Source organism: Sabethes cyaneus, chromosome 2 (genome assembly GCF_943734655.1).
Source record: "Sabethes cyaneus chromosome 2, idSabCyanKW18_F2, whole genome shotgun sequence".
NCBI classification, from domain to species: domain Eukaryota; kingdom Metazoa; phylum Arthropoda; class Insecta; order Diptera; family Culicidae; genus Sabethes; species Sabethes cyaneus.
The window spans coordinates 14167818-14178591 of NC_071354.1; the positions used below are offsets into that span (position 1 = coordinate 14167818).

At 41.6% G+C, this 10774-nt stretch overlaps 1 protein-coding gene across 1 annotated transcript; it reads right to left on the bottom strand.

Annotated features, from left to right (window-relative positions):
* Nucleotides 1–450: 450 nt before the first annotated feature.
* LOC128735118 (vanin-like protein 1) lies at nucleotides 451–9456 on the bottom strand. The gene is made up of 9 exons (XM_053829612.1): nucleotides 9238–9456; nucleotides 7178–7240; nucleotides 5260–5687; nucleotides 4516–4834; nucleotides 2218–2292; nucleotides 1351–2141; nucleotides 1061–1294; nucleotides 688–1005; nucleotides 451–619 (listed from the first exon to the last, which is right to left on the bottom strand). Exons 1-9 carry the CDS (start codon nucleotides 9454–9456, stop codon nucleotides 451–453), a joined length of 2616 nt encoding a protein of 871 aa, XP_053685587.1.
* Nucleotides 9457–10774: the final 1318 nt, after the last annotated feature.

Genomic DNA, 10774 nt, shown 5'->3' on the forward strand with positions numbered 1-10774 from the left:
AGCCTGCCAGTCGTAGGCGAAATACGTATCTGTCAAGAATAAAATATACATAGTAGAAATTAATTGGATTTTCTTTTTATTTAATTTCCAGGTTTCGTATTCTACTAAGACGCTCCAAAAACTTCAGTCAAGAATGGATAAGTTATCAAGCAGATACACCCAGGGTACAGTGAACTGGACATGTAACAAGGATGTCGAACGACAGAACTGTGAAGCCTTAGGTGCGACAGACAGCCCAAAACCGAACAGCTTGGAAATAAACCGTCATAGGCCCAATAATGAATCGGAAAACACTATTTCCAACAAAGTGATTCCTTACTTTTAGTAGTTTTATCATCATAAACTCTACCTGCGGAAAATATTCTGTAGCTTATCGACCAAAACTTGTACTTGTAAGGAAATATTTCAATGTAATAAATTTATTGAAAATTCAATATATTTTATAAAACTTTATTTAAATGAAATGCAGCTTAGTACAGCAATCAACACCAACCCTGTACTATGAAGCAAGCGCTTTGCGCTGCTGGCCCATCGGGTATAATCTCGACCCCAAATCGCAAACGTGTGGAGATCAGAGCGTGGATTAACCAATTTGTGCTGAATCTCTCTGTACGTAGTGCTGAAATTAATGATTAAGACATGTGTCGTATAATAATAGAACTACAACATTCTAAATGATAAACTTACGAATTTTCCGTATACATCCGTTCGCTGAATTGGGTTTCTTCGACCTCCAGTGGTAAAATACTCATATCAAGACTATTCGGGAATAGAAGAAAATCTTCGTCACCCGGGATAACACCATCTATCCGTATGGAATTGAATCGTACTGCATTAACCACAGCCGACGGATCGTTGAACCGTGTTCCACAGGAATCGATGCTCGCATTGGTGCAAGCAACTATGGCACAGGCCAGAACAGCAGCATCCGCGAGGCCACTAAACGTACGTATTCCGTCACGTGCCACCAACCGATAGTTGTAATAATGCTGTTCAGAAAAAAAACTGTATTTTAGACTCTCCTTTGAGTAAAAAACCATAACTGACTTCGTCAGATGACAATGATGAAACCGTGTAATCCAGAGCAAAATCACAGCAAATCCGCTTCTGACATAAGGTGGTTTGGAAAGAACTGTTACTCGACATCGGTAAACTCGTTGTATTATAATTCTGAATTTCATCTCGAAGTAGTCCAAGATTATTCATATCCAACGGTGTATATTTCTCAGGAGGTTGCCGTTCTAAGGTAGCCTCCGGTCGGTCGATTTTAGGAACCTTAGCCACGTACAGTTTGCTGAAAAAACTTTGAATTTAGTAAATAGTCATTGGAACAAATTTAAAAAGCATTACACATCGGCATGGTGCTTCATAACGGACACAACTCTTCCCCGCTTTCCGGCAAAAACTCCAGAGCCGGTGCTGCCAATTTCCGGATAGCTCGCTCCCGATGCTAAGAAATTGACATTGTTCTTATAGGCCCACGCTTGCTGAATTTGAACCGCCGTTAGGAAAGGCAACTCCGAGAACCACATTGTTGGAAAAGCTATATCAGTGACTCCATCACGTATCAGCGATATTGCCGGTTGATCAAACAACAAGTCGAAGCAAGTGAACGTGCCAAAAGTAACCCCGAAATCCGTTTCGAATTTCACCGCTTCAGCATAAACCGTCGTATTGATTCCGGCTTCGCCGAAAAGATTATATTTTCGATATCGTGCGATGACGAATCCGTTTCGATCGAAAACGACGTTCGTATTAAAACGGTACAATCCATCCTTAGCGCATGGTCGCGTATCATCATTCTGCGGACAAAGTGCTTTCTCCAGCAGGTTGATTACCAAGTACTTTTGACGCAGTCTCGCTACGCAAGAGAGATCACGAACGGTGGTTTCGTACAGTAAATTATTGCAAGGTGCTACTCGTTCCTCCGGGGACGGAACAAATGAAGCAGTTCCGATGCTATCTAGACCGTGTTCCGGAAAGACGATAATGTCCAGAGGATCGGCATCGGTCGAATTGATGAGCTCGATGTATTTTGCTAGGTTTTTCGCTGTGTTTATGTCCGGCTCTTCTGTGTATTTGTCTTTAGTGCTGAATTCCACAACGCCCGCCCAGTAGTGGTCATCTAAGGGGGTTGATGCCTGGAATCGCGTAAACCTGAATGAGTTACCGTAATCGCCTAATAGCGTAGTAGCGATATGAAGCTGTTATCAGTACCTGATTACTCAGTACAATATAGCAAGCTATAATACTGAGCAACAATGCTTGGCTTATCAGCATTTTGGTTGCACTCTAAGTGATCCTCACCCAAACACAGGTAATGAGCAACTGAGCGGGGAGCTTGGTAATCTGCTGGTACTTGTTTAGTTTCCACCAAAAAGTTATCTCTTATCTTGATTTTATACTTTTCTATACTTTCTTTGTCCCGAAAATTTCATTGTAATATGATTGATAGTAGATTATTGTTTTAGATGCTGTATATTCGGAAGTCACTATCAGGAATCTTAGCATTATTGATGTCGTATGCAATGCAGTAACCTCGAAAAGTGTACTGGAGTTTGACGCTATCTGAAAGTTTCATTTATAATTATGTTCCTATAATTAATGTCACTCGTGTAAAACTTAATTCCTTGGTTTGTACAGAAACAAATTGCAGAGCTCATAAGCAGTCTCTATATGTATAAATTCAGCGCGGCATTCTTAAAGTCTGTATGGCCGTACAGCACTAACTCTGTAATTATCCTGAACTTTAGGAAACTACTTTGAAACTAGTCTAAACAGAAGGCCAAGTTCTAAAATTAAAATGTAATAGCAAGCCTTTACTTTGTCGTTAATGGCTACAGTTGCAGCATAAACTGGCACACAATTATAGATTACATGGCAAACCAATCTCAAAAAGCTCGACGACCTACCGTTAATTATGTTTTATGGGGTGAAGTTATGCTTCAAAAATTACTTCCATATATAAATATCGAGTATTTTTGCTTCCTCGCTGCAATCGAGTATGAGCCCGAACACGTTATCGAGTCGAGCAGATTTCTGTCAGATAGTTGGGTGCCAAGATATGCAATGCATGCAAAATAACCTATGATATACTGAATTGAATCAGTTAAGTTAATGAAGTTAATTAGTAACAACATAGACGATGTGTAACTTAAAGTTTTTTTCTCTGTTTTCTCGCAATAAAATCAAAACAGCCAACTAAAGGCATATGGCCGAAGAAAATAAATATTGTACAATTATCACACTTCATCGTCATGTATCGTTGAGCTGATTATTGTCGTCACCGGTGTCGGTGGCCCCTTCGCTCAATTTGAGAAAATAAAAAAAATATGGCACACATCGACATCATCGTCGTCGTCGCTGCTGGCTCTGTTTTGTCGATGATATAATTTGGTAGGCTACCACTAGTTTTAATTCAATTACGACAGGTCGTCAGGAGATTTTCTGCAGTTTCAATTTGGATGGAACTGTACAACAACGACGGTCATTTCAGGCGCTCCGAAAGCTTGAGGGCAAAACAAGACGAACCACCAGCCAAATGTCTCCCAGAAGACCATGTATTTACACATGTGTCAATGAAGATGATGGAAATGTGACTACCAATAGTAATTATGTTAATTGCATTAGCTGAAGAAATTGTTGGATGTTTGACGATTTCCTACTGCGCTTGCACATTAGCATATAGGTTTATTACTGTTATGCGACATTTTTATTAGCTTATTTTCGAACCGAGTCTATTTCTTAAAAAATGCATTTTAATTTTATCTCATTAACAATTATAAAGCACGTCTACTAGCGGAAGCGAATGAAAAAATCATGAAATTTTGTTTTTCTTTCACTTTTGCTACTTCGCCCTTTGAACCGCGTTACGGTTGCTTACCACCAGCATTTCTGTCTTGTGGTGGGCTATTTGTAGTTTTACCGCTTGCATCCAGCTTCCAATTATCACCAACATTTCCACCTGTTCTAGCGATTTTCCTGTTACTACGATCACAGTATCGTCCGCAAAACAAACTAGGTCTACGCCTCTGGGCAGATTCAGCTTGAGTACACCTTCGTACATCTCGTTCCAGAGAGATGGATCCAGGAGAGCCTTGTGGCACTCCCGCTGTTATCCTGATCGATCTTTGACCCTTGTTGGTCTCATAGAGAAGCAACCGGTTCTCGAACTAACTTCTCAAGATCCTGCACAAATAATTAGGGATACTCATTCGATGAAGTGCTATAGCGATGGCTTCCCAGCTGGCGCTGATGAACGCGTTCTTAACGTCGATGGTTACTACTGCACAATATCGGTTTCCTCTACGCTTCTGTTTGGCTGCCTTCTCGGCACTTTCAATTACCGTGCGAATGGCACCCACTGTAGATCTCTCTTTCCGAAACCCGAACTGCGTCTCGAAGAGTCCATGGTTATTTTCCAGACATTCCATCAGCCTATTAAGAACGATCCTCGCCAGTAGTTTCCTTAGCGTGTCAGTTTTTTACAGCTGCTATCAATTCTTCGTTCGATACCTGACTGCGTTCAGTATCCTCGGCATACGGCGAAAATGGCCAGCTCGTCGAGTCATGCTTTGTAAATAGCCCTGCAACGATCACCTTTTGCTTTTCGGGACACATTTCAGCTGGCACCGTTGGACCACTGACTTTCGCAATCACCACCCGATATGTGTTGCCCCATGGGTTGACATCCGCATCACGGCATAGCTCTTTGAGGCAGTTCGTCTTGCTCTGCCTTATCGCTTTTTTAAGGGCGGCCCTGGCCACTCTAAACGCTTCTCTACGAACTTCTCTGGCTGCGTCGTCCCGTTCTCTTTGGACGCGTCTTCTCGCCCTAAGGATGTGAACCATTTCGCGAAATTTTTAACTTTTTTGTTAAAATTTGACAGTTCGATGGTTATTTCTCCTCGAGTGGTAAAAATCAGTTCAGACTGCGGACCATTTCATATTTGACAAATTGATAGTTGTTTTTCTCAATGAAAGCATATAGAAGCTGAGGATGAAGATATGTTTCTATAACAGCGAATTTAGCGAACCATCGAACTGTCAAAACTAACTATGCTTCCGAGCAGGGTTATTTTCGAAAAACCATGGAACTGTCAAATTTTAACCAAAAAGTTAAAATTTCGCGAAATGGTTCACAGCCTAAGACAGTTGGCGCGGAGAACGCTGAGTGCTTAGTTCCACCAATAAGCTGGAGGTCGCTTATTTCTCGGCTCCCGTTTCCTCGGCATTGTAAGATCGCATGCTTTCGCTAACGTTTCTGTCAGTTGATCTGCGTTCAAGTCCAGGGAATCACTATCAGCGTGTAGTTCTTCGATGAATACGTCCTTGTCGAAGGCTTTCGTCTTCCACTTTCGGTCGTTAGCTCTATTTCTTCGGCCTGTTGCAAGATTCCGTTTGCCAATAGTGTACAGGATCGCCTGATGATCACTATGAGTGTATTGTTCGCACACCCTCCAGTTCATATTTGCCAACAAAGATGGGCTGCAGAAGGTGACGTCAATCATAAACTCCCGATCATCTCTGCGGAAGGTACTGATGGCGCCTTCGTTGCTGAGTCTTACCTCTAGCTTAGCCAGGGCTTCCAGTAGGCTGTTTCCTCTTACGTTGGTACATCTGCTTCCCCACTCCACCGCCCAGACATTGAAGTCCCCTGCTATATCGACCGGTTTCCTTCCGACGAGCTTCTCAGTGCAAATGTCCAACATATGGTGGAACTGGCTTAATGTTCAGCTTGGGGGTGCCTAGCAGCTGCAAATGAAAGTTCCATTAATTTTAGCAATTACGAAACCCTCGTGCAAAAAATCCCTCCTGTCCACATTTTCTGCACAATTTGGACCTGTTAGGGCCCGCGCAATGTCTTGCTTGGTGGCCGAAGCCCATGCGGTTAAAGCATCTCTCCAGTTGATTAGGGACACGGGGAAGAGTTCTGAAGCGACCCACTGCCCAGCAAACGTTTATTTTCTCTTGCTACAGCAACTTATTTGCTGCATCTGTTGAGAGCCGTATCGTGGCGGTCTGCGTTCCGTGGTAGCCGAATTTCTTAGCCTTTCTTAAGGTACCAGTACACTGTTTGCTGAATCATCCAATATTTGATCTATTTCATCAAATAAATTTGAAAACCCGTGTACTGACCCAACCAAATATACGAACAAATTTTATTTTTCAAAATGTCGCCGAGCTTTTCCAATAAAATTTGGCGGTTTGTAAAACAGTGTAATATGCCAATCAAATTAAATTTGTTTTTGTAACATTTTGCGCTGTTCGCCGGTTTGTTTGCTTGAAACTTATCAAAAAAGCTCACAATGTTTATTATTTGAACTGCTGTCAAAATCGAATTTGGTACATGAAAAATCGTGCAGAAAGGAAGTTTTGCAAAGGAAATGACACTGGAATAAATCAGGACATTATTAAATCAATAGTGAAAAGTTAAAAAGATTATGAATAATGAGGAGATCACTTAATAGACCTGTTTTTCGAACATAATTTGTTTAACGGGAAAATAGCAGTCATTAACTTTTCGTCGGAGAGCCTAATTTCGAAAGCAGTTTTTGGACCCAATAGCTGGGGTCTGGTTGTAAAAATATAAATACTGCCTTCTTCTTGCCAATCTGAACACAGCGAATATATTTTCATTAACAGAATTTTTGTTTCAAACAAAAAAACTGCTTTTGAAATTGGCAGAATCGATGACGACTAATTTCACCTTAAATACCTTCTAAAATTAGGCACTGTCACGTATATAATACTACATATGTGAAACATTATTCTAGTAAATCTAGTAAATAGTCAGCATGTAAACGTTCATTTCAGGATCGAAAGGCTACATTCTGTTTCTGTTAACATGGATAATTTACTAGAAAATATGAACAATAATTGTATGCATATCCACCTTTTCGCGCGCTTAATGGCGGCTAGTGGGTACGTTTTTCGACAATGTTTATTTGCTTTTGGGAACTCCGCTCACGTATGCTTGAAAGTTCTACAACGACAATTAAGGCTGGAAATATTAACTTAACGTGAACAAAGCTGCCAAAAGCATGCTAACGTTGTCCGAAAGTTGTATCCACTAACCGTCATTACGCACGCGAATAGGTGGATAGCTGTGTGACATTCAATTTTATTCTGGTTTTGTGTGTCGCAAGTAGTGCGCTGTAATCGCACAGTGATGCGCTATCCAGCTTTTTACACCATCTGCAATAATAACGAACGGTATCAGGATTGCTAATGTGCGACTAATACAGTGGTTTGTGTGCATCGTGAAAAATTTTTCGCAGCGAAAATAAATTTGGAGATGCAAACAAACCGCGTATACGTATACGCGGCGAACTGTGCGTGCGGTAAATGTCAGCAATCTCTATAATACGTACTAGAACTTCATAAACTATGTACATTATAGCAAAAATTAGACTGCAAAAATGAAATACTGCGGAAAAATAATGTTCCAAATTTATGTGCATGCATAAATTTGGGACATTATTTTTCCCCAGTATTCATTTTTCTTGAATAGTAGGAGTATAGATTACCGGGTAATAAGCGCTTGATTAACTGTTATTCAACAGAAATGTTTGTTGGATATATCTGGCATCTGCTTACGACCTTTTGAAAAGTTGGTGCCGAACTTATTATATACCAAGCAATGCCTTTATGTAAAGAGCATTTTACGTGACAAAGCGACATGCTGCCTTGCTGATATCGATGTTGCGCTTTCCCTGTGCTGTGCTGGTACTTTGACAATCCGCAGATGCCCCACGGGAAAGCAAAACAGAGCTGCCACAAATACAGATATTTGTGCATACATAAATTTGGGACCCATCAATTATTTCAGTTGCTGTGATTTCTGGCTCTACTAATGTTCCTGAATTTTAAAGTAGTCCATAAACTATTTATGTTATTTAAAAGATTAGATTGAGAAAATTAAATACTCCGGAGAAAACGGTAGGGTCCCAAATTTATGCATGCACAAATATCTGTATTTCTGGCAGCTGTGAAGCAAAATCAATATCAGCAATGTTGTTATGGTTCGTAAAATGGTCAATTCGGCTGATATTCCAATACCAATATCAGCGACATGGCTGACATTGGTATTGATATTAGTGATGTCCGAAATTTTTAATTATTCGATTGCCGATTAATCGATCGAGTAGGCACTGGTCGATTAGTTCAGTATTCGTGCTAGTAGTAGTGTTCGACATCGGAACGAAAATTGAGGTCCGGGTTCCGGTCCGGTAAAAATCGGCACGAATTTTCTTATTCCGACTTTATTCCGGTCCGATTTGGCTCTGTTCCGGTTCCGGAACCTGAACAGAGCCAAATCGGACCGGATCATTAGTCTTTATAGTCGGAATAACAAAGTTCGTGCCGCCTTTTAACCAGATCGGACCGGAACCCGGACTTCAATTTTCGTTCCGATGTCGAACACCAGCTAGTAGTATTCGACTATAAATATTCGAATATTTCGTTAAATTATTCGATTAATCTTACGGTTATGAACGATGGGGATGGATTGGGGATTATTCTTATTTTTTTATCTTATTTAAACTATTCGATTACAAATTATTCGATTATTCCATGCTGTAATCGATTAATCGAGAAATTACCGGACATCACTAAATGTAGAAATTGAATTTACACTCAAGTCGCTTTTTACCTGAAAGATACGTCCCGCGTAAATCAAAATCGCGTAAATTCCGAAAACCGCGTAAAAAAACCGCGTAAATTCCGAAAACCGCGAAAAAACCGCGTGAAAATAGTCGCGTAAAAAATCGCGTAAAAAGCGACTTCAGTGTATATAAATTGCATTTTTTCATACCGCAGTAATTTGTATTAATTATTTTGAATTAATAATAATGCCTGTATTAAAACGTGTTTAAAAAAATTAAAATGGCTTTCAGCTTCCTGTTAAATGAATAGCCTCACTCTCCGAGCGTACTTTTTTTTGTGTATTTGATCTGTTTGATCTGCACAGACATCTGCTGGCGCAAACATTTTCGGGCCGAATGTATTTGATAATCTCATGAATTTCATGCTGTTTTGCAAACAGTGTACTGGCCCCACAAAATATGTCAAAATTTATTTGATTTTGTAACACGGGTAACGTCTCAGATCGAATTTTTGACATCAAATTTGACAAACAGTGTACTGGGCAAGACAAATATGTCTGTCAAATACCAAAATTTGCCCAAATTCTGACAGGAAGAAAATTTGACGATAAAGCAAACAGTGTACTGGTACCTTTAGCCGAATTTTCATCGGCACCTTCCCCAGGATGTTTTCGGTCTCCAGTTTCAGTCTCAGATCGCGCTCTGTGGTAAACATGCTCAGCTTTCTACATTCTATCGTGGTCTCTTGGGATAAGGCTCTAACATTCGTCTCGTCGCTTAGGACCTTTTCAACAAGCTCTTTGAACGCTAGGCTCTTAACTGCGGGGCCTTTCTTCAGTTCGAACAACATTTCACCATTTTGGGTGTGCCAAGATTGCACTACGTTCTCCTTAAGACCTTAAGATCCTTCAGTTTTGGGTCATCCCTCATCCTTTTGAAAAGGACTGCGTATGACATCTCTCCCTTTGCTTCAACGATGAGTGCGTCGCCTTTGCTTCGCGAACGGCGAGGATTCGGTTTCGCTTTTTCCTGCTTCCTAGCTTCCGGTTTTTCCTCTTGCGTCTTGTTTCGTTTTCCTTTTCTTTCTTTCTCCCATCCTTTTAATTCGTGGTTATGCTCCAATCCGTGCCCTCTTCATCGCTATCGCTCTGGTCGCCCTTGCGCTTTTTGGGCAGCTCGGATTCCACAGGCGATTCTTTTTTCCCTTTTCTCTGACCGGTTTTGTGTTTCCTTCACCTTGGCTCGCGCATCTGCCGCCACGATAATTCGCGATAATTGTCCTCAATATTGTCTTTCCAGGCAACCGCTCCTCCTTGGTCTGACTATTTCTCGGCGTAAATAGAGGGTTTAATTCCAGGCTCTGCTCTGTCTGAGAGATTTGCTGGTCTTCGCTAGTACTGTTGCTCCTAGGACTTTGTATTATCGACAGGTTTAAAAGCGGTTATCTCAGCAGTTTTCCGCTCCTCGCAAACGCGTTGGTTTGACCTTCTGCCATTTCCGTCGTACCCTTGTCTCCTTCTTCATTCTGTCGGTTGGTTGTACTCATCTTTTCTGTTGGGTCCCAAACTCTAGGCCGCTATCTCCGCTCGTATTTGTGCACTCGCCTTTACGATCCCATGGGTATCTGTGCAAGCAGGGAGGCCATGGCTAGGGACACTCTCCCCTGTCCTTCATGGGGATAGGGATGTCAGCATCCGATCAGCGTTAATTAGGAACGTATCATCTGAGCCCAGACCACCGCACGTTGTCGTGAGGGACGAGTTTTGAACGTACCTAGAGACCAGCCACGGTTTTAGTGAGAGGGATGGCAACTGTACCATTGGACTACTCGCCGTTTCGGGAAAGTGTCACCTTCCTTTACCTAAGGTAGCTTCCTTAGCCGTAACGTCAGCCCTATAGCGCCTAGTCAAATCGTTTTCCCGCCATTCCAGTATACCATAATTAGGATCTTCCTGGAACCGATCCTAATGTGCCCACAGCACTCCTGACATGACTTTTAGGCTTAAAGTCCTGAGCTCCAACAGGACATTACAACATCTGCAGCTGGCTCATGGCCGCTAAGCCCGCGTCTTTACACCACTGCTCTAAGCTAAGCTGCACTAAGCTAAGCCCGCGTATTAACACCACTGCACTACGTCGTCCGGAGGCTAGCTAGCATTTTCATATGT